The sequence below is a fragment of the Ambystoma mexicanum genome, chromosome 11, assembly GCF_040938575.1.
Source record: "Ambystoma mexicanum isolate Mex_15411 chromosome 11, UKY_AmexF1_1, whole genome shotgun sequence".
Lineage (NCBI taxonomy): Eukaryota > Metazoa > Chordata > Amphibia > Caudata > Ambystomatidae > Ambystoma > Ambystoma mexicanum.
The window spans coordinates 1354373216-1354397234 of record NC_090934.1 but is presented as its reverse complement, the minus strand read 5'-3'; the positions used below and the strand labels follow the sequence as shown (position 1 = coordinate 1354397234).

General features: G+C 47.0%; 1 protein-coding gene across 6 annotated transcripts in view; it reads right to left on the bottom strand.

The window, feature by feature from the left end:
- The window catches only part of TCF12 (transcription factor 12), a 1064187-nt gene that overhangs the window by 448274 nt on the left and 591894 nt on the right, over positions 1 to 24019 (bottom strand). The window contains exon 1 of one of the 6 annotated variants that reach the window (XM_069624901.1): positions 9088 to 9288. The exons of the other annotated variants lie outside the window; for them this stretch is intronic. Coding sequence (XP_069481002.1) covers positions 9088 to 9280 — 193 coding nt within the window. The 5' untranslated portion in view covers positions 9281 to 9288. Of the gene's footprint in view, positions 1 to 9087; positions 9289 to 24019 lie in introns of those variants that run through there. 6 annotated transcript variants of the gene reach the window in all.

Here is a 24019-nt window from a genome sequence, read left to right as displayed (position 1 = left end):
CAGAGGGAAGTTAAGTGGCAGCAGTGCATCCAGCATGCCAGATTTAGCAAGTCTGCCCTCAAGTAAACATTCTTTCAGCTCAGGGGTCTGGTAAAGATAGCCGTGCACGGTTGACAGGATGGATATTGTGGAATGTAGGGCTACAATGCCTTGTTCGCCCATCTAGTGTCTCGGGAGGATAGCTCAGGGGCAACGTGTGCGCCGTGGAAGCAAGACGACACGGAGCACCACAGGTTTGATCCCCGTGGTCCGCGCTTAGAAACCTCTGGGTATTAAGCGTGTTATAAATAACCTATCATATCAAGGCAAAGAGTTGTGCATCAAGCTTCATAACGGAGCACTGGGATACTGACAGTTCCCTTTTACACTTATGACGCAAGGTCCTCTGTATTTTTTAATTTTCCTGGATTTGTTTCACAGGCTTCGTGGTGGACCTGAATATAAATTGCACATCCGAGACAACACCCTTAATCCTGGTGGCTTTGGGTGCTACAAATGTAGTCCGCTCACACAGCTGGTTAAACGGGCTCGATTGGTTGGCGGCAGCCTTGATTACAGATGGATACATCTTGCTGTACTACATGGTTTGTTTGTTTATTTTATTTGTATGGCGCTCCAAACCCAGAGGTAGAAGGGCGCTTAAGAATTTGGTTACAGAGTTGAGAAGTATCTGTGTGTTGCATACTTCGTACAGGTTTATAATATATACATATATATACAGTGGTCAATAAACAGAACATATGCAGTACGTACAATATACAATTTTCAGAATAAATACAATGTCTAAACCAGTATCCGCACGGGTCTAGAGTTAGTGGTGTTATTCTTTGTTTAGCAGCCAGCTGATGACCTGCTTCCTAAAGATCTGGAAGGATTCGACAGTTTTGATGTTAAGCGGAAGGGAGTTCCAGAGTTGGGGGGCAAGCACTGTGAAGCTTACCCCTCCAGCTCTTTTTAGGTGGAACCTGGGCACTAGTAGGCAAAGAGTGTTGGAGGATCTGGTGGCAGGTTTCAGGGTGAGTTTATTAGCTAGATAAGGTGGTGCTAGGTGATTGAGGGCTTTGTACGTGAGGCAGATGATTTTTAGATCAATTTTTTGACGTATGTAAAGCCATTTGCAGGCTTTCCTAGTGGCAGAGATATGCTCTTGTCTGGGAGTGTTGAGGGCTGCGCGCAAGGCGTTATTTTGTATTACCTGCAATTTATTGAGTACGGATTGATTAGCGCCTAGGTACAGGCTGTTACAGTAATCCAGTTTGGATTGTATTAGGGCCCTGGCAAGGGTGAGGCAGCTGTTGGGTGATAGGAAGGGTCTGCTGGCCCTAATGAGCTTGCCGGTATAGGCAGCGGCTGAGGCGGTCATATTGGTGTGTTTGCTAAGGTTGGTGTTGGCATCTAGATAGAAGCCAAGGGTTTTTACGCTTTTGGCTATGGGAATGGAATGACCATCAATGGTGATGTTATTATAGCTAGGGTCAAGTTTAGTTGGAGTGTTGGGGGAACCAACAATTAGGAGCTCTGTCTTCTCATCATTCAGGCAGAGACCATGGGAGGCCATCCATGCCTGAATGATGGAGAATATTTTGTTGATCCGGGCGGAGTCTTCTTGGTAATTACCAGAGATAGTGAGGAGTATCTGGGTGTCATCTGCGTAGTTTGTGTAGGTGACACCCAGATGGTCCAGTTGGTCAAATAGAGGCTTTGTAAATATGTTGTACAAAGTGGGGGATACACAGGAACCTTGTGGGACCCCGCATGTGATGGGGATGGGGTCTGCTGCAGCTGTAGTGGAAAAGACTCGTATGGTTCTGTTAGCCAGGAAGGATTGTATCCATGTGATGGCAGGGGAGGAGAAGTGGGCTACGGTGGCAAGGTGATTACAGAGGACCTCATGGCTGACCAGGTCAAAGGCCGCTGAGAGGTCTAGGAGGAGTAGGATTACGGCATTGCCTTGGTCTTTAATTTCATAAATCTGGCTTTTGAGATCAACAAGGGCGGTTTCAGTTCCGTGTTGAGGTCTGAAGCCAGATTGACGTATTCCTAGCAGTTGGTTGGATTCTAGGTATTCCTGAATTTGGAAGTAGGCGACTCTGTCCAGGATTTTCAGTAGGAAGGGGACTGTAGTGATGGGCCTGTAGTTTGTGGGTGTGGCCGGGTCGAGGGATTGTTTTTTCAGGAGAGGGAGAACCCATGATTGTTTTAAGTTGCTGGGGATGGAGCTATTGGTGAAGGATAGGTTGATGAGTTTGGTGATGAAGGGGGAGAGCTCTCTGGCTGCATCTTTTATGATTTGAGCCGGGCAGCTGTCTCCTTTACAGTTAGAGGGTTTCAGGGAGGTGATGATTTTTTGAACTTCCGGGATGGTGACTTTTTTGAACGAGAAGCCTGCGCTAGTGTTGTTAGGTGTGGGTAGGCTAAGGTTGGTGACATTGTTGTTTAAGAGTTGTTGCCGTTTGTTATCGATTTTAGTTTGGAGTCCTAAAATTTTATTGTTGAGGGCCTTCTGGATATTGGTGCACCAGGATTTGTCTTTCAGGCAGGTTTCCGGGGGCGAAATAGGGTTTTCTAGTTCCTTCAGAATTTTGAATAATTCTTTAGTGGAGGATCCTGCCTGAGTGATCCTGGTGTTGTAAGTATCTTTTTTTGCAACAGGAACCCCTGCGTAGAGTACAAAAGTCACACATTGTTCCTACAAGTGTGAGCTGGCCGAGGGTGTCGCCGTGATCATGGCTACTGCCTCAGAGCGAGGCTACAATTGCCAAAAATAGATATGGCCGGTTTATGGATGGTGCCTGGGTCCAAGCAGGAAAAATCTGAGAAGCCTGTAAATGCGGAAGGCGGAAACACTTGTGTGATTGGGTGACTGCGAAAGGTCTGAATGCAAAGCAGCGAATAGGACCAGATGCATTCTCTCACCCGCCATATTCCATGCAATCAAAGAGTCTTCTCTTTCCTTTGTCAAACCTGGGCATGAGTCCCCAGGCACACAAGACACCCTGGGTTCAACTGTGAGAAATGTATGTTGATGCCTGCACCCTTCAAATAACTCTTCTTATATCCAGGATGTGGGAACCTCAGTCCTATAAAAATAAAAATGCTTCTAGTGACACTGACATGCACCACTGGCAAGGGCCTTCGGAGACATACAATAAAAATGTATAACACCTGTGCGAACATCCCTTTTTTTTCTAACCTTCGACTGGGTTGAGATGTATTCTTGTCTACTCTGTTCACCTTGCTTGGTCAACCACAGTTGACACTAGGTAAGCCATGGAATCTGTGGTACCCACACTCCTTTCTGTGTACACATATTGTCTACAATCTGTGGGGTCATAAGGAACTCTGGAGGCTGAGAACAGGAAGCAGTACTTTGGCGAGTGGCGTCAGAGCCGACCCAAGTCATGGGCAGCCTGTGCAGTGGCACAGGGGCTTGCTGCCAGATGCTATGCCTCAACTATACCAAGAATATTGTTCCAAGTGGGGGCTGTGCGGCTTCCATGTACTAAGTTTGTGTGAGGCCACAGTGTCGCCTCCCATCCTCCAGTGACTATCTAGAGACCAAGACCCAGTCCCAGCGGCCCATCAGATGTTGCAGGCCCTTAATGACTACTTATCACTTTGCTTCTTCAAGCAGTGCATTTAGGATAGCCCATTGACGTGAGCATTGTTTTGGAGAAGAGGTTTGCAAGCTGAGAAACGCAAATACGCATTTTCATTCTGAAGGCACACACAAAGCACCAGTTAAATGCCTAAATCAATGCTCTCCTGCAGGTCAATTAAAATATATCCCACAAAAAAGTTTTAAATTGGTTACATTCTTTTCAGATGTTAATATTTAACACGAAAAAGTGTTTATATTTGGTAGAATGTGAATTTTTCATCACATATATGAACCCTGCATTTGTCAAACACAAACAGGTAACCTTTTCACATGTTACACTTCATGAAAATAAAAAGGCAATTATTTTGCCTTTTGCTGAATTCAATGTTGGTATTTGCAGTCTCCCAGGCATGAGGGAATAATGCTGCAATGGTACAAATTTTGCTTAACATATTTCTGTCAGGATGTATATATTTGAGTGGGTACCTTACTATGGCATGTGTACTTGCAAGTCATCTTCATAAAGCAAAGTACTGCCGATAGCCAGACATGTGGGTGAGGAGGGCAAGTGATTCGTGTGAATATTTGCCCAGGATGTGGCAAGAGAGGTTGCAATCCTGGAGACTAGTGCACTTTTTATTTCCCCGATTGTGGCCATGTGCTGCTACTCAGGGCACAGGTAAAGGGATAACATTTTTCAGAGGGCATACGTCCTTGGGTATTTCTGAGGTCAGCAAGCTTGCTCAAGCATACGGCTACCAGGATTTCACCTTGGGTGTCATGTTTCTAGTGCAGACACATACACATAAAAGCACATGCTTGTACCGAGATTTTGTTTTCCAGGGAATATTTCACTACATATTGCTGGGTTTAAAAAGGTGAGCACCTTTTACACTTTGCCAGCATATTTATTGAAAAATGTCCTCAGGTTATTTTTCTGTTGAATACTTTTTTGAAAGGCCAATGCACCATTGTCTATAGCACTTTCTTCTAAGGGGAAAGGTCAATTGAACAAAATGTGTAGTTCGCTATGGGGCAAGTGTTCCCACGCTGTGTGAAGTGAGGGAGCTGTACTCAGCCCCATATCAAAACGCCACATTTTACAGCACCTGTTGCTGCACGAATAGGAAAAAAGACATAGGATTTCCAGGAAGGTCTAAACCTATAACATCTCAGCAACAGTCTCCTAACCCACCCAGTTGTCTCTGCAACTTTCTGCTATAGGACCGCCTGCTATTATACACTAGCAAACCGTTTTGGCCTGCTTACACCCTTCAATCAAGGCACAGGGGGTACATTAATGAAGCTCCATTCTCTTTTTGTTGTGAACAGCACTTGATAAATGTAGTTTTTAATTGTTTTTTTACAGTCAAAATAATCCTCATCTGTATCTTCTGAAATTAAAGCATTTCGCTAATTTGGCCAATATTTATTTACGTTTACATTTGTAAAGTGCACGAAGCCCATAGGCATCTAGGCGCTAGTAATGCCCAAATATACACACAATGAAAATAAAAACAATCGTGAACCTACTTCAAAAACAGCAGTTCGTTTCAGTTAACAAAACACAACCACTATATTTTTGCAATGCCTTCCACAGTATTTTCAAACCAAAGTTTCAAAAAGACCTTTTGCAAACAGTATGTCTAACAATTGCATCTGGAAAGAGAGGTGTTCATGAATTGCAAACTGGTCTCAAAACCGGCTTCTCCACTTAATCAGTGTGTGCTCCCGGCCATATCTTTTTATCACACTATGCCTTATCTGCCAAAATCTAAAGTGTGTACAAGTATTCAGCTGTCTGCTACCAAGAAAATGCCTGGCTCCAGATATTGCCACATAGGTGAGTTTTAATACTGACAATTCATATCCTGGATTTCTGAGTAAATTTGTCTACTACCTTATGCATGGAAAATGTTTCTAATTTAACTTCCCATGATACCTTTAATACTAAAGACTCATTGTGTGAGATCACTGATGTTACTATTTATGCAAATTGGAGGAGCACACACATTTTTCAGCCCAGGGATCTGCAAATCCTACGGCCGGCCCTGAGGCGTAAATGGTGCGGTGGGGGTCGTTAATGAATCTTGCTTAATTTTTTTTATTTTTTTTTATCAGATAACCTCAACATGTCAGTACGTTTCTTCAACTGGTAATTAGCTTCCAGGGTGTGCCCACCATCCCACAGAAGAGGAGACGCCACAACAGGGTGCCGAGTACAGGGGAGCTGCGGGGCCCAGGCCCCCCCGGCAGAATGAATTCAGGGCTGACCCCCCCCCCCCCCCGCCGGAGACAAGAGACGCAGTATGGATGGCCCTTTGTTCCACCCATACTGTTTCTCTGTCTGGCGGCCCGGGTAAAAGCCGGTGAAAAACCATGTTTAGAAATTGTGGGACAGATGCAAATCAAGAATCTCTTGCTTTGCATCTGTCCCTCAATTTCTAAAAATCTTTTTGGGTTGGGTATACTTCTACATCTGTGCACCCCTCTTGGCAAAAGGGGTGAACAAATGTAGTTTAACACCCAACCCAGAAGGATTTTTAGAGATGGAGACACAAATGCAAAGCAAGTCTGTCCCTCAATTTCTAAAAATCGTTTTAGGCTGGGTGTATTTGTACATCTGTGCACCCCTGTTGCCAAGAGGGGTGCACAGATGTAGAGGTACACCCAACCCAAAAAGATTTTTAGAAATGGAGGTACAGATGCAAAGCGAGGGAGGGGGGCAGGGAGCAGGGGCGCGGAGAGGGCAAATGAGACTGTTTGCATGTCTGAGTGTGCACGTGGTGAGGGTGAATGCTATGGGCGGGGAGCGGAGGCGTACGAGCCAGCACTTTGTAAAAGAGCTGCCATATTTGAAATGGGGCAATGCTGTTACTCCTCAGTTAGCTCGCTATACTCTTGATGGGATAGTATTGCTTTAACAGGGCTTCTATAATTGTTGAATCTTCTCAGCGATAATACTATGCTTTTGTTGAGGTAATGCTAGTTCATCTTAGTGGGGCTGCTGTACTTTTGATGGGACAACATCAGCACTTCTCAGTGGAGCTGCTACACTCTTATTGACAAGGCCCCAGCACTTCTCAACAGATGTATTTCTTTTTATTTTAATTGGTTATGTATAATGCGTGTACTACCCAGAGGTTTCTGAGCGCGGACTGAAGGAGCAAATCTTTGTTGCGCGGACCGAGGGAGCAAACCTGAGTTGCACAGACCGAGGGAGCAAACCTGAGTTGCACAGACCGAGGGAGCAAACCTGAGTTGCACAGACCGAGGGAGCAAACCTGAGTTGCACAGACCGAGGGAGCAAACCTGAGTTGCACAGACCGAGGGAGCAAACCTGAGTTGCACAGACCGAGGGAGCAAACCTGAGTTGCGCGGACCGAGGGAGCAAACTTGTGTTGCTCTGTGTCGTCTTGCTTCCAAGGCGAGCACGTTGCCCCTGAGCTATCGTTCCGATAATATAAAGATCTTAAGTACATTTAATGATACAGAACCAGAACTATTGAGCAAATCTGTCATCAAAATAACTCCACACTGTCGTGGTTATACAAGAGCTCATATTTAAAGGGATGGAATTACTCAGAATATAGCAGCACTATTCAATAACCCAAAGTTCTTAAGCATAGTTAATGTGAAAATACTACACTTCTCACCGTTGGGTCAGTACTGTCACTTCTCACTGAGGCTTCTACACCTTTTATGGGGCAGCACTGATCCAGCCTACTGCTCACATGCTCAGTATTGTCATTTCTCAGCAGGACTGCCACACTATATCATTGTGTTCTGTATGTTAAGTGCTTCTTCACCACCAATGTGGATTCATGGGTCTCTCCCAGTGTCTAAATAGTAGATCTGTCTACATTCAATTGGCAACAGGCAAGTCCGGAGCTGCCTGCTGTCCATAAGATGCCGCTCAGGATGTTGGGAGCCGTGATGGAGCAAGGGATAGAAGGCTTGAGCCTGTCCGATAGCAGAATCCGCAGGGTCTTAAAACCTGATCACTCCTTCTGGAGGGGGCCATGGGGCAAAATGAGCTTGATCCCACATACAGGGGGTTGTGACCCCTTTATCGCTCCTGAATGAAAGAATGAGCTCTCTCAGAGTGTTTTAACAGAAATATAATTGTCTTCCCAGATGGGAGACTGACTCCCACTAATATACATGGGGTCACAGAGATGACCACGAGTGAAACTGTACATTCAGTTGTGTGAGCATCAGCAACGGTTGATACTATGCTGCAAGGAGTGAGGTGCCCACTCAATATATCACACTGTTTATAGGTGTGAGACCCATCCTGCATGCTTGCCCAAAGAGCCTTGGCCAGAGTTTCACACTGAAGAAGTGAGCATGTGATCTGGGGTCTGCAGCCCACAACACGCAAGGGATTCCCATGCTCCCACTTGCGAGATTTGCACCAAATTAGTGAGATTGTGCTCCAAGGTAGGAGGGACACACACACAGACTTTGCTCTGACGTTTGACACACTCACAGGATGGGACGGCATTTCGTTCTCCCATCCTAGTTCTGTTGCTCTGACTTTTGAGGGCTACTACAAACTGGATGATTATAGAGGGGTGGAGTAGGGGCTAGGGGCAGTGATGGCCTACTGGAATGCAACTCTAAGGCTTAAATATCCTTCTTACTTGACTTTAGTATATGCAGTACATGCTAGCCAATGTTTCCACTGTTCTGCGCTGCGCGCGCATCCACCCCCCCCCGCGCGCCGTTGCACCAAGTTGACGACTACATGCAAATTTGCGGCCCTATAGCTACCAGTGGTGTCACTTCCTTATTTGGCCCCCCCAAACCCCGAGAAATTCATAAATCGGCTCCCCTGCGCCACACTGCAGTCCATCCGGTAGAGCCGCCCACGACAGTGCAAAAAAACACCACAAACAACCAAGGACTGCTGTGTAGTTACTGGATCCGCCCTGTTTTTGAGCCAAACGGACGTCCGCTTTTTCTTCTAAATTTGTTTCTATAAACATTGCTTTTCTCTTCCCCAACACCCCTCCTTCAACCTTCAGAATGCTACAAGGCATAGTGTGACCGTTACTGTTTTTTTCTCTGTACCCCTCCTCCCATTTTTTGTCTTGTGGCGGGCGCCTGGAAACACTTGTGTATAGTTGCCATACGAATGTTCAATAAATAAATAAAACTCTGTATTTCAATGCAAGGCGTCGCAGATAGCCCCGCATGTAAGGTCATGAGGGACCCTGGTGGATGCAACATGAACAGTATGGCCCTGTGAATGTTTAATCAAAAACAACCTCAGTAGGTCTTCGTCCGTATCACTAAGGCTGACTTGTTTGCCAGGTTCTATGAGTGTAATCACCACACAGTGTCTTAACTCCTTTTATTCTTTCCACTAACTGGTGCCTCTCCCTTTACCGCCTCCCCTCCCGCCCCCCTCGCTCCTTTTACTTTTGCTTCTCCCTTAAAGGGCTTGTGTCCATTTCTGCTGTAACACCCCCCCCCCTTACTTATCGATTGAGTCCGTGGTCTACATCTCTTCGATGAGCCGGGTGGGCCTTCTGGCTGCCCGGGTGGCTTGTTTCTTTCGGGGTCCGGGCTAGTTGGTTGTGGTGCCTCAGAGGGGTCTGGGGCGGGGGTCTCAGGATCCTCAGGGACCTCTTCTTCCAAGGGCATGTCCTCAGTAGGATCTTCTTGGAACATTCGCTTGAAGAAAGATGCGTTTCACGTTCTCACCCTGATCTCCTGTAGCAGTGACCATGGGTCCCTTCACTTCGGTCACTATCATTGGTTTGGGTCGATGTCTAGAGTTGGTCTTTCGGTGCTGGGCTTGCCGGACCAGTACTATTTCTCCCATCGGGAATACAGGTTCCTTTGCTTTCTGTTTCCGGTCGGCCCATTCTTTGGCCTTTTGTCTTTTTCCTGCCTCTCGCCGTCTTATTTCTTCGTCCTCCTCTGGCGTGTAGTCTTCCAGTTGAGGGAGTCAGGATCGCGGCTTGTACTTGATTATGAGTTCAGCCGGGGTGAGGCTGGTTGCCTCGTGCGGGGTGTGCCAATAGCTCCGTAGCATGCGTGAGATAGCCTGCGGCATTGAGGCTTGATCTGTCACCGCTTTCTGGCGTGTGCGCTTAATGTTTGCCATGAAGCGTTCCACCATCCCATTGGCCTGGGGCCATAGCGGGGTGATCTTCTGGTGGTGGAACCCGAGGTGTTCTGCAAACTTCTTGAATTCTAGACCTTGGAAGGGGGACCCGTTGTCCGTTTTCACTGTGTTGGGGATGCCCCACTCGCTGAATAGCTCATCTATTATGCCTACTACATGATGGAAGGCCGTGGACTGCACATGTTTCACCAGCGGGAAACGTGAGTACTCGTCTATGGCCACTAGGAGGTGACCTCCTTCCAGTGGTCCATAAAAGTCAAGTGCTACTCGTTGCCATGGTCCGCCTGGGAGAAGGACTATTTGCAGTGGGCAGGGTGGTGAGCCGGCTGCATTTACTTGGCACAGGATGCAGTGTTTTAGGGTGTCATCCACAATGGTATCCATGTGGGGGAACCATACTTGATTTCGCAGTATCTTTATCGTGTTGGCCACGCCTCTATGGCCTTCGTGTGCAATCATGACCAGTGACTTCCTTAGGCTTTTAGGGGCTACCAAACGGTTTCCTCTGAGTAGCGTGCCTTGGCTTGTTGTGGCCAATTAGTTTTGTATTCTTTCCAGTCTGACTAAGCCTCTTCTGTCCACTTTCCCCCTCCCCCGGCTCAAAGTGTTTGTTGGCTGCCAGTTGCCATTTGTTCATGTTGGTGAGGTGCACTGCTGCTCTGATGGTGGGGTCTGCTCTGCTCTTCTCCGCAAACAGGTGTGTGGTGATGGCTGGGGGAAGGGCGTTTAGTGACAGGTATGCCACGTATTTGTCAGCCTCGTTTTGCATAGTGTCGTCAGCCGCCCCGTCCGGGGGGCGGGACAGGTAGTCCGCTGGGTTTGCATCCCCTCCAGGTTTGTGAAGAATTGTATAGTCGTACTCTTGGAGGCGGATGCCCCATCGCTCGATGCGCGGGGGCATTTTGATTTTCAGATTGCCGAAGAGGGCCAACAGGGCTTGGTGGTCTGTTATGAGGGTAAGCGTGTGTCCAATGACAAAATGGTGGAATTTCTCGCACGCCCACACAGTGACCAGGCTTTCGCGTTACGCTTGCGAGTACGCCTGTTCACTTGTGTTCAATGCACGACTGGCGTACCCAACAATGTGGGTTTTTCTGTTTTCCTGTGGGTCCATTTGTGCCAGTATTGCTCCTAGCCCTACTGGGCTGGCGTCCACTGTGATTTCAGTGTGCCAGTTCGGGTTGAAGTATGCCAGTTGTCTATTTGTGGCCAGTTCTCGTTTGATGGAGGAGAAAGCCTGTTGGCACTGGTCTGTCCATTTGAAGGGCTGATCCTTTTTCAGCAGCTGTCTGAGTGGGCTTGTAAGTGAGGCATATTGTGGGAGATAACGTGCACAGTATCCCGCCATGCCCAAGAATGAGCGAAGTTCAGAAGTGTCCTTCGGGTCGGGCAGGTCCGTTATGGCACGTATTTTGTCGGGGTCGGCTTTGATGCCCTGGCTCGAAAAGATGTGGCCAAAGAAGCATAGGGTGTCGGTGTTGATCTCACATTTTTGACTGTTCAGCGCGAGTCCCGCTTCTTGGAGGATGTTGCAGACCTGACGAAGCGCTGCATCATGCTGGTCCTGGGTGACCCCAAATACGAGGATATCATTGCTGTAATTGAACGCGTTGGTGACCGGGCTAATCAATCTGTGGATGGTTTCCTGAAAAATTTCTGCGGCAGACGAGATGCCGAAGTTCAGCCGTTTGTAGCGGAACAGGCCTTCATGGGTCGTGAATGTGGTGATGGGTATCGATTCGGGATCAATAACCAGTTGGTGGTATCCTTGGTTGAGGTCCAGCTTTGGGAATTTGGTGGCTAGGTTGAGTCTTATTAGCATATCTTCAATGTTCGGGCCTGGATGTCTCTCCCGTTGGATTGCCGTGTTGGGGATCCTCATGTCTACACAGAGGTGAAGGCGTCCGTCTGCTTTGGGGACGACGACCAGTGGAGACACCCATGGCGTGGGCCCTGTGGCCCTCTCGATGATGTCATTGTCCAATAGTGTTTGCAGTTCGTGGGTGACGTTTGCTTGTAGGTGAAACCCTATGCACCTATGGTGGTGTGGCACTGGTTGTACCATCGGGTCAATGGTAGCTTGATGACTTGGTTTTTTAGCATGCCCACTCCTTTAAATAGAGCTGGATAAGTGGTCTTCAGTGTCTCGATGTTTAGGATTTCCTGGTTCATGGCTTTTATGAGTTGGGCGGGATCCCTTGAATAGTTTGATTCATCGTAGCGGATGTCGATGAGGTGTAAGGCGACAGCAGTTTTGTGGCTGAGTAGACATCTCCCTTTTGCCGGGCTGTGGATGACATGTATTGTTGTCTGTGCTCTTTTACCCCGGTGGATGAGGTCACAAGCGAACTGCCCTTTTGAAGTTAGTGGTTTGGTAGCACACCATTGAAATATGTTGGCATGCGAGGGTTGTAGCGGGAATATGTCCGCTATGTGATCATAGGTTAGGTGACTCATGTCGTTGACGGTGGCACCAGTGTCTACCAAGAATGGGGTGTCGGCTCCCCCTAGATGGACCGTCACTCGGGGTGCGGTGCTGTCGTCCGAGGCTTCGGAGATGAGCCGGACGTACTCTCTGCTGTACCGGTCATATTCTGCATATTGTTCCCGTTCTGGCGATCGGTCCCCAATGTCTGGGTTTTCATATGGATCTCTTGTGCTGTTATCTTTGCTGAGTGATTCCTCAGGATATGATTGCATTTGATATATTTGTTCCTGGCTGGGGTACTTGCCGTTCGCCACTTCTACTTGTAGGTTTTCCACTGCTCTGATAAACCCAGGGTTGGACATTGGTCTGGGGTTGTTGTTTCTGGTGCTTTCTCGCTCAGAATACGGCCTAGGGTTGAATGCTCTTGGGAGGTCGAACCGTCTTGTCTGCGTCTGTTGACTCGGAGGTCAGTACGCTGGTAGTGGTTGTGTTTTCTCCCGGCACATGCTCTGAAAATGGTTCTCCTGACCACTCCTCATGCACATTTGTCCTATTGCAGGGCACTGGCCTCGGTGCAGGAATTCAAACCCACAGCGGTAGCATTGTCTTTCTGGGGTTGTGCGCCTCACGGGGTTCCACTGGTCTTGCCTATATGGTGTGCCTTGTTGACTGGATGTAATGACTGTTATTGTCTCATTCTTTTTTGGGTTCTCTGTGTGCTGCCTGGAAGTCGACCCTCTCATATATCCTGGCTAGCTCTGCTATCTCCTTTAAGGGTAGCGGCTTCTTCAGCAGGTGTTTGCGAAATATTGAGGACAGGCAACCCTCGATTACTCTCAAACGGATAGCTTCTTCGTCATTGAAGTTAGCGAAATCACAGTAGCAAATTTTTCTCTGGAGGCATAATATGAACTGACCAATCATTTCTTGCGGCATTTGGATGCACTGGTTAAAAATTTAACGTTCACAGTCCCTGTTGGGGACTGCCACCAGGCATCCGTTGATGGCTTCGATGAGTTTCGGGTAAGTTGTTCTCTCCGCCAGCGGGATGGTCTTGATAACGCTCTTTAAATCCTTCCCCCACTAGGTTCGTAAAGATGTCTAGTTTGTTTGGTGCATCTTGGTTTCCAACCGCCCTCAAATTCTTCAAACTCATCCGTCCATTCTTGCCATCTTTGGCCTTGATTCGCCTGGGGTTCTAGTGGGAATGGGTTTGGGGGGCGTAGAAATGACAGGGTTCGTGGGGGTAATTCCTGGGATGGCGGGCACGGTATTGTCCGCTGCAGCATTTCCTTGTTGAGACATGGGTGGTAATGTGGTGGTACTGCAGCTGGTGATCTCGTAGCAAGGTATTGAGTGTTTTTGCTTCTTTCTTGCTCTTTCCCCTTGTATGGGTCGTTCCTGGTGGTGCCTTGCTAGGGCACACGTGCACTGGTGATTGGGGCTTTATTCAGTGTTTTATTTTTGGTTTTTTTTCTCTTTTGTGGCAAGTCAGGGTCCTCGCTTTCGAGTGTTTGCTGCAGGGCATATATCTGATGCCTTCCTGGTGCTATGGATCCCCGCCTTCAAGTGTTCTAGGTTGTGCTTTCCTTGGTGGGTCTATATGCGTGGTAGCCTTCACACGTGTCCCTTCTGTGTGTTCCGGCTGCACTTTCCCCTCTTTTTTTTTTTCTTGTCCTCCCTCGCACGGACCTCCTCTGTGCAATTCCACTCGGCAGCTCCTGGCCAGGCCTCCTCCCCGCGTCCGTTCTGCTGCACGTGACTCTTCCTTGGCTCCTCCACTCGTGAGCTGGTTTTTCTCTGGGTCTTCTTCCTTCCGTGCACCGAGTCTACTCTGGCTCTTCTTCCCTCTTCTGTGTGGCGGGCGATGCTCCTTACGCTCCTGTTGGGTCACTGCCACTCGCTGTGTTGAACCTCCTCACCAGCACGGCTCTGTGTTCCTTCTTCGCGCCGCCTGTCACTGCCGGGCCTCCTCACCGGTACAGGCAGCATCCATCTCCAGCTGGGTCTCCTCCCCTTCGCCTTAGTTCATCGGCCGAAGACAGCGCTGCGTCCCTCCTGCTCCGCAGCGGCTGCACGGCTCCGTTGGGTCACGTGGGTAAACTCCGCTCGTCACCAGTTGTTGCAGTGTGTCGGGACCCCTAAATAATACACAGAGGTACATCTAAACTCTTATTCTTTCCACTAACTGGCGCCTCTCCCTTTCCCGCCTCCCCTCCTCCTGTCCCGCCCCCCCTCTCCTTTTACTTTTGCTTCTCCCTTAAAGGGCTCGTGTCCATTTCTGTTGTAACAAAAAGGTGTGCAATTCATTCTTTACCAGCACAAGAGCTAAAAACTACACTCGCCTTGGCCACCCGCCATCCAATGCACACGACTGCATTGAATGCTTTCCTCAAAATAGAAAATGGTGGCAATACTGTAATGCAGAACAGACAGCCCAGGAACACAGCTGCGTGGTAATGAAACCAACCACATCTCAAAGGGGACTGCTTTGCCCAAAATCATGCAAATGTACTGCATGTAACCCCTATACTTCCCATTACTGTTTACCTTACGTTTCTGCTCATGGAACGCAAGCGCTTTAAATAAGCCATTTGCCCAAGATCGTATGACTGCACTGCAATAATCCAACTACCTTTCAGAGTTGTATGCTTTCTCTTCTACTGGAACACAATCCATTACCGTACAGTTTGCCCAAGACTAACATGTTCATCTCCCAGTGGGGACCACTTCCCTTTCCTGCTTTTTAGACACAATAGCTCAGTGTCTGCAGGGCTTGCCCATAATCACAAGGCTGCGCTGCAATCGGTCCCATATCCAGGTGCAGAAAAGGCTTCATTGCTTCTCATATATGAGCTGAGCCTGAACGTGGTGCTACAAAATTGAGCTCTGGTGCGGTCCCTTAAGTATGGAAGAAAGGAGGTGACGGACAGATTCAGAGCTTGTCCAAGTTTACAGGACTGCCCTTTAATGAATCACTGCGACTCCTGGGCAATTGCTTTGCTTTCTCTTTTCATGAGAGGTCAGTTTATCTTATGCGCCCGGGAATACAAGGATCCACTTCACTGAAGCAATGACACCAGAAAGCTTCCAGTGTTCACTGCCCTCCGTTCTTCCTTACACTCGAGTGTTCAAAATAGACAAAGCACCATTTGGATAACATGTACTGCATGTCCTAAAAGAGCGGATTGAGAACTAATTAAATCATACCCAAGTACATGGCTCGATGGTATTCATGAACCGGTCAAGTGTTTTGGTGTGGACACGCTTCCTGTGCTTGTGCAAAAATCTCAAAACCCATACCTTGCCCGAGATCACAAGGCTCTAACTTGTTGCAGTGAATTATTACGCCGCCCCCCCCCCCGCACAACCTCATTGCAGCGACTATATTACCATACTTCAAATGGCAAAACCAACACGTTTTGCAGTGCAATGTGGCCTCGGAGAAGTGCAGTACTCCCGCCCTGACTAAATGAACGAATACTGCCATGTATTGTCTAGCGTATTTGACTTGGGATTTCGTTACACTGCAGTTTATATCCTGTTCATCAGCAACACTCATCATCTAAAGGAAAGACATTTTTTTAGTAGCGCAGTTTGCATTCAGTTTCAAGTCATTTGCCTTTCAAACGAATGCAACACATACATTCAACTGGTTAGCTAGTATTGCTACTAAAAAATAGACGTTTTTTTGTTGGCCAAGTGTGCATATATTTTGCACTTACTTGGCTTGGCGCCCATGATGCGAGGACCGGAGTGGACGGTGTGTCTTGCTTACTAAGCCTGAGATCCACTCCAAACTTCCATCTGTTGGTACTGCTTTTTTTCCGGGCACACAGTTTTCTTGGAGATGCTAAATAATTAAGTATGCTTTCTTTACACACTATCGACTTCAGATCGTGTAGACCCGAGGCTACTTAACAGATAGCATTACTATGTGCAAATCTCCAATTATAGCTTTCGCCATATAAAATATATCCAACTGTTTTAATTTTTAGCTGACTTATTATATCACTTTTATGTAGCCGTGATTACAGATCCCTCCTGCAAGCGCTGTGATAGGTTTTCTATTAATGTGCTCAGTTTATCAACCAGCCAGGATGAAGAGCTCAGGTGGACATGCTGGGATTTGAACATTGTCTTGGAGTCTGAACACATATCAGAGGAGAGCACTTAACTCACTGAACTATGGTGCCGGTATTTCTGTTGATTACAACTAGTCAAGAGAGGTAATTAACTACAAGCAATTTCGAAAAATCTGTTGCGTAGGAGCCAGGTGCTACACCTTTCAAACTCTACAGATTGTATCAAGTCAGCCGCTGCCAATCAAGTTTCGATGGGAATAGAACCCTAGACCTTTGAAATGGAAGATCGGACCTTTCCAATTAACATGCAACTTATTAGCTTGATTAGGGTTTGTTGGAAGGCTTTTTACAAGACGCCAATTTCAGTATTAAGTATTAAAACTCACAAGAGTACGCTGGCATCTTCCCAGTGGTCTGCTCGCTGAGGAAGCACTGCACTTCTGAGGTACTGGGATTAATTTAGCACTGCAGCTCGGAGAAGTAATTCCCGATACAATTACTCTTTACACAAATCAACACTATTGTAACACAGACTGAAAAGGGCCTTCAATGTGATGTTCAACGCCCGTTCCAGGGGCTAAACGGGGATAACAACCCGGCAGCCCAAGTTATCGGCCAAAGCGAGGGCAGATAACGAGGGCTCTGGGTCATTAACCCCGTTCCACTTTCTTTTTAGTAGCAACACCAGAAAAAAAAGATTTTCCTGTGTACAATGGGATGCATGCGGCGTCCCGCTGTAGGAAGGAAAATCCTTTTCCAAGATGGCTTTCCATGGTGGCCTGCTGGAGGCGAAGGGAAGGAGCGGATGCAGCCGCAGCACCCGCTGTCGCTGAGATAACTTAAGTAAGGGGCTGGGGGGATGACAGTAGGGGAGCTGGCAGTCAGGCAGCTTGAAACGCAGGCTTGTACAAGCGGTGTAAGCCTGCGCTCCTAGCCATCTGATTAGCTGGCTCCACCACCCGGGTGCTAATGAATATTCCAGTCATGGGCCTCAGAGAATGTCGAGCTCCCGTTAGTTGTTGGTCAGTAAAACAAGGGCGTCCACTAATGAAGATCACTGGTTTTGAGGGATCAGCAGAGGTTCACAGTCTGGCGAGGAGAGCATTCAAAAGCGGAAAACCTCTACTGAGGCCCATTCTTTTGTTGTTCACTATACAAACGCTGAGAACGACAAGCGAGTACGATAGTGCAATGATATGGTTAGGGGTGAAGTGTAGTGTCGAAGCTGAACCACTAGGTTTTGAATTTGCTAGAAGTATGCAATCAAGCGAGCAGGGAGGTCAGGAGTAGGCTATTGTGATCATCCACGCAGAGCTGGGGAGAAAGGCAATGGTAACGGCTACCATAAGGGATAAGGGCGAGTTTCTCATGCAGAAACCCTCCCTCTTAAAAGGTCTTCTGTGTTCTAAATATCTATCCATGGATTAGCTGCCCCATCACCCTAATTTCACTAGCACTAATCTCCCAAACACACTCTTCGCTACCAAGTCTTCAACCACCACCTCTCCGTACCACTCCTTCACCTTCGTTGCTTTCCGACCACCGAACCTCCTTAGATCCACAACATCCACCAGAAGTGTCGAAGGTCACTCTGAAACGACACCTAAAGAAGGAACCTTTGAGGAACATTGGCATCTCCCATTCCCCATGATACTCTACCCAATTCCTCAACTGTAAGCAATGTACATAAACACTAGCTACTACAGCTGTGTGTGGAGTCTGCCTTGTTCCGTCGTCCCGGTCTTATGCTGCCCTCCCCACAGGTTTATCCATCATCCAATATGTCAACTGCTTATCGATTGTAAAGCACCCAACTGACTGGCCTTGCCACCCACCACGCGGCCTTATAAACAGCTTCTGTTCAAATCACTGCAGTCTTACTAATAAATACCAGAGGGGATTCTCCAAAATGTTTCGAGTGGTTAAAAGTAATTCTTTCAGTCTCTATTCTCCTATAGTGGCACAGAGAGAACGTGTAATACACTGCTGGAGGCCAGAAAGCAGTATTCCAGAGGTGGGTCTGGTTAAGGAAACCTTAATCTGACTAGTAGATGTGGTGAATTGATCTACCTCCAATTTACCACCATTGAACTTACTGAATACCTGCCGCTTCCTTGCAAGCCCAATGCAATAACCGCCCTACCCACTGCCGCTCCACCCTCCAATCCCCACCCACCCTCCCCCAATACCCCCATCATGTGTATACACAGGGCAGAAGCAATTCTTAAGCACAAAGCATGCTACATTTTGGACTTAACAAAACCAAGCCAAAGTTTTCCATATTTAAAACGCTAATTTACATATTTATAAAGAAGGGTCCATTAATTTGCGCGTGGATGGAAAAGGAGACCAGAATAACATGTACTGAAATTACTTCTGAAACAAACGCAGCAAAGGGTCAAGAAAATCATCCTAATAGATTTGCAATTTACATCAATCTTCAATGTATACGTTTTAATGAAAATCGTATCTTACACTATTACCGGGGTCACTAAAATGAATTTAGGGCTACCACATTATATGCCTATATTACATATGAACGCAGCGCATAATGACATAATAAAAAACAAACGGGGATCTACTCCCTAGAAATGAAATCAATTAACCTTCCAAAAAAGGCAATTTCAGGGAAACGTAGAATGAAAGGAGAAAAAAATAAAAGAATGTATGAATACATTCTCTTTCGCCATTTAGGGAACACGCAATTTCATATGTTTGGTAAAGTTTCATGAGATCATTCTTGAAATGGAAAGGAGCCAAGAATAAAAAGGTTGAAATAAACTTCATATAGAAACCAAGGTGCATTTTAAAAGTCTTCAGTGTTGTCACAATTCCAAAAAGAAAGGTTAAGGAGAGAATGTGTGTTCAAGCAAATGTGAAAAATCATTGAAAAAAACCATTGCTATCAGAAATCTTTCCAAAACTACATACAAGTATAATAAATTGGAAAGACCATACTTTACTACCCAATTTGTAACAAATGATGGGAATGAAAACCAGAGTGGCCCAAGTCCAAGAAACATCTGGCCCAATACTGTAGTGTTTCCGGGACACTACGCAACAAAAATATGATATTTCTTCACAGATCGCAAGTTAAAACTCGTCGATCAAGTAACAAAAGAGACAATGTCGTGGATCAGAGAAGAAATCCTAGAGCAAAAAAAGCGACAGAAAGGTATGCTGCTTTACCCCATTTTCCTCTGCTTCAGTGTTTAGTTTTGACTATTAGGTGGTGCTCAAGCGCCGCCTATGAGCTTAAACCATTGCTTTGGAGTACACACAGGAAGGAGATTGGATTTGAGGTGGGACACAGCTTGTGAGTGTTTTGTTATATACCCCCCATGACATGTCATTCACCAAAGCCATTCCCACCCACTACCTGCAACTCGCCGCCTAAAACACAACCTCCTGGGATCTCAGAGTTAACTTTAGTAGGCATTAACAAGCGTGTGTGGTGTAAAAGGCCTGCCAGTATTATTTCTAAGTAGTCTTCTGAGATTCAATGGCTTACCTGCACTACTGGTGTAATGTAGCAATCACGCTCCAGCGAGAGGGGCGTACATGGCTGGTAACAGCCCGCCAGCTCGAGCCTAGGCAGGCCCGAGCAAAGAGAGGGACTTGCGATTGCTGCGGGCTGTTAACCCCCCTTCAGGTGCATGATTGCTATTCACACCCCAGGGTTTTAAGGTGCAAAAAGTAAATTTTCCATTTCCATGGTGGCCGGGAGAGAGAGGAGCACCGGGACCAAAAGCGCAAAGCTCTGGTCAAGCAGGTAAGTAGGGAGGGGGGGGGATGGAGGATGGGGGAAAAGGTTGTTTTGGGACAGGTGGGAAGGCAACATGGATGCTCGCTGTTAACTCCCCCATTAAAATAAAATTAAAAATATGGCAGCGTCACCCGGGGGAGGGCCTGTGATGCCTGGAAACAGCAGGAAGAGACTGTGTATTCTCGCCCGCTGTTCTAGACACCTGATTGGCTGAGTGCCCTTTCCTGGGTGCGAATGAAAATATCTTCACCAAGAGGGCTCTGATGAATCGGGGAGGATTACTCCCAGAAACCTGGTCTGGGATCCTCCTCATGTGGCCAGGAAAGGCAGACTCTTCGTGATCCCAGCCCTGGGGGTGGTTTACTGTGGGAGGATCACATGGGGGTGGTGGGAAACAGACTAGCAAGACTGGGACAACCCCCTGTTCATCTTTCCCTGTAATCTCACATTTGTAAAGGTGGTTTGTCAAATTGCAGAAATTGAAATAACTAACTTTGTTGAAGGGAATTACAAGTCCCAGAATCCCAGAAGTACTGGGACGAGGAAGAGGACTGAAGAGGCATGCAGTAGTCAGGCAATTGAGTCGAACAGCCCACCCCTGAAGGAACCTGGGAGGGATAAAAGGTCCCTTCAGATGCAGGCAATGAGAAGGAGTGGAAGGAGCTGGAATGTTGGCTTGAGTGCAGGATGTAGCAGTAGAAGCAGAAAGAAGGCACAGTGCTGGCAAAACTAGCAGAACAAGAGGGACGCCGGAACAAGGAGACCGCAGATTTCACCTGTGTGTTCTGAGAGAGTCCTGGTCCCTGAAACTTTGAAATGCAGAGGCTGTGCAGTGGAAGGTTGGCAGGAGAGATAGTTTTCCCCATGTGAGCCCGATTGTTGTGGATGCCGAACCGCGGATGTGCAGGAGACTGAGGTAAGAAGCAATTGGCAAGCTGAGGGTCTCGGGAATGAAGGGAGCTCTGAAAACATATGGCTAGACCAGAGACACCTGTTCAGGAGAAGGGTGTGGGTACCCAGTGAACCAGAAGCAGCAGAAGTTGTGCTGGAAGTCGGGAAAGCAATGCGACCCGCAGAGCAAGTGCATAAGAAGCCGGTGAGTGAAACAGAGCTTTCTAATACATGGCGCAAGCCTTGCCGGTAACAATAACTTGCTCATTAACTTCCATAAGTTGTTTGTTGCACCTAAAACATCATGAACAATGGAAATGTAGCACTTGCATATAACGTGAAAGATCTCTTGCTTGTGTGAGAAGCGAACATTACTGAAATTCACAGTGAACTGGAGGAGTCGTCCAAGCCCTTTAAGACAAGGTAGCAGTACTACGAGATGAATGGGGATGGAGAAGTTACTCAAACATCAATAATCGAAACGACTCAGGTAGTTGGCAAAAAGGTTAACTGTTGTAATATCAATTATCTAAAACAGGGAGTACAACTGACATCTATGGACATCTCACAGCATGGTTTCATAATTTGCTTCAGAAAAATCACTGCATTTACAGTAAAAACTCATCATTGACGACGTTAACCTACGTATTTACTAACGTCATCCTACGTGTCAGACTACAGAAGCATAGTGGCAATTGTGATTGGATCTAAAGCAGTGGTCTTCAAACTTTTTTGGCTTGGGCCCCCCTGAGCAAAATTTGGGCAGGCCGGACCCCCCCCCAAATGTGCCAGATGAACATTTGCACGCCATAACTGCACCCTACTCCCAGTACAGACCCTGGGCTCTCCCCACCTTGCTCCCACCACTATCCCAGTGCTACCGCCCATCCTGCTCCGACCACAGTCCCATAGCACAATCATACACGCATCCATACACATTTAAATAAAAAAATAAATCACCATAAACGTACCTTCGGCAGGGGCCTGCACGTGGTTGTTAAAATACCCCGCTCTAGGTTGCTCTGCCTGTATGTGCGAGGAGGCGCACGAGCACCCCCTTGCACACATACATACATGCAGTGCCCCAGCCAGCATTTCCAATGAGTTATGTAAGGCTGGTGAAGCAAAACGCCCCCAGCGTTGCATGGCTCAGTGATCATGTGCGGCTGGAGAACTGAACTGTCAAAGGCAAACTGTGTTTCCCTTTGACAGTTCAGCCAGCCAAGGAGCACTCCGTCAGCTGGAAAAAGCAGCTGAGGGAATGCTGAGTGTTTCACTGGACTGGCTCCTCCATAATGGGTGAGGGGGCCAGTGGGTGGACGACCCCTCGCCCATTATGGATGAGCCACCAGGCTTGAACTGGCCTATAGGGCAATAGGGTGATGATCGTACCAAAAATGCAAAATGCTAGTGTAGGCCGGTCAAAATGGGCCACTTTTTTGGCCAATGTGGGCCAGTTTGAGGTGTTACTTCACTATGCAGCTAGTAGTTTTGACCATTATTGCTGAATAAATATTGTTTAAATATCACAATGTGTTTACATTTGAACAAAAACACCCCCTTGGGTACTATTCAAACAGTCTGTGACTAAAGGACCGAATATCCATTTGCAACTGCTGGCCACTTTTTCATTGGTGCCGAAGGCTATTTTATGGCCCAGTCTGACCATGCGAGCTGCCCCTGCCCATTTCCTCCAAACTAGAAAAAAATAAATGCTGGGCTCTCACACACCCCCTCCCCCCCCGGGATGTGGCCGCGCACCCCTGTAGGGCATGGGGGGGCCCACAGTTTGAAGACCTCTGATCTAAAGGAACATCTAAGTATATGTTCCACACTAGTATAAGAAAGTGATAGGCTCCTTAACATCAGGTGGGGCAACTAAGCCCTCCCCTCAAGCAGGTCACTATGAAACATCACTAAATGCACAACGTCCTATTGGTTACACAAACTATAGGGCACTTAATTACGCAGCCCTCTACAATTGGTTGCCACTCCTACATCCGTTAGTACTTTTCCACCTACATTAGCATCACGCAGGCTGGACTTCCAGGTGCTGGTGAGCTGGTCCTAACTTTCTTCCCACCAATTAGCATATCATCTATCATCACCTCAGTGCTCTGCTGTCAATTAAGGCTTTGAACTTGTGCTTGGAAATGTTCCTTGCACTGGAGAATTCAAGGGAGTGAAGGCACGCTCTGCCTTCATGCGTAGGTGTGGTTCGGCATGTTTGTCCAATTTCATCCTTCCACGTGACTGAAGACCACAAATTTGAGCTCTGGTGCATTTAAAATACTATTTTTAAATAGACCTCTGACATCTTCCTTGTTTTTGTCCATGCATTCTGAACAGGAGTTTCGTTCTTTCACACAATTTGCAACTACTTTCTGCTCATCCAAGTCTGATAAGAGCTTGGCTTCTTGGGGCTCACCGAGCATCGCCCTTCGAAGATCTGCTTCTGTAATTCAATTGCTTTTTTCAACTGCGACACACAGGAAAGGCCTTCATTTTCTTGTCCAGCTCTGCTATAATATGTAGTGGAAACATCCACCCTCTGCTTGTTCCTACAAGTATACATTGGCGCTTGCGGCAATCTATTCACTACTTAGCTAGCCTCAAGAATACTTTATCTGCTTGCGTTTCTTTGCATATGCACAAGTGTAAAATTACTTGATGATATCATCATTTCTGTAGCATAATCCTTTTCATCTCGAGCCCGAGATTTCACTTAGCTTTGATACTTTCTTGATGCCTTATAGAATATCTTCACTTCTCTTGTCGCTGCATCTCTTCTAATGTACATCAGACTTTCTTCGCGCGACATCACCATTCTTCCCTTTCATTCATTGGTCCTGCTTCTGGGATTTCATTCAAATGGCCATCATACTATGCAGGTATGGCTTTCTCAATGGGAACCTTACTTCCAGAAGTCTCCTCGGTATTGGTATTTTCACTGGTACTGCACGTATCTCACTTTCTGGTTACCAACATATAGGCAATATGGGCAAGCTGGTTGAAGTGGGGGTACTTGTCTCCTCTACAATTTTTCATTATTTAAAGTCTGTTGCTGTCTGAAGGAGTGCTCACATGTAATTAAAGAGAGGAAATGCTT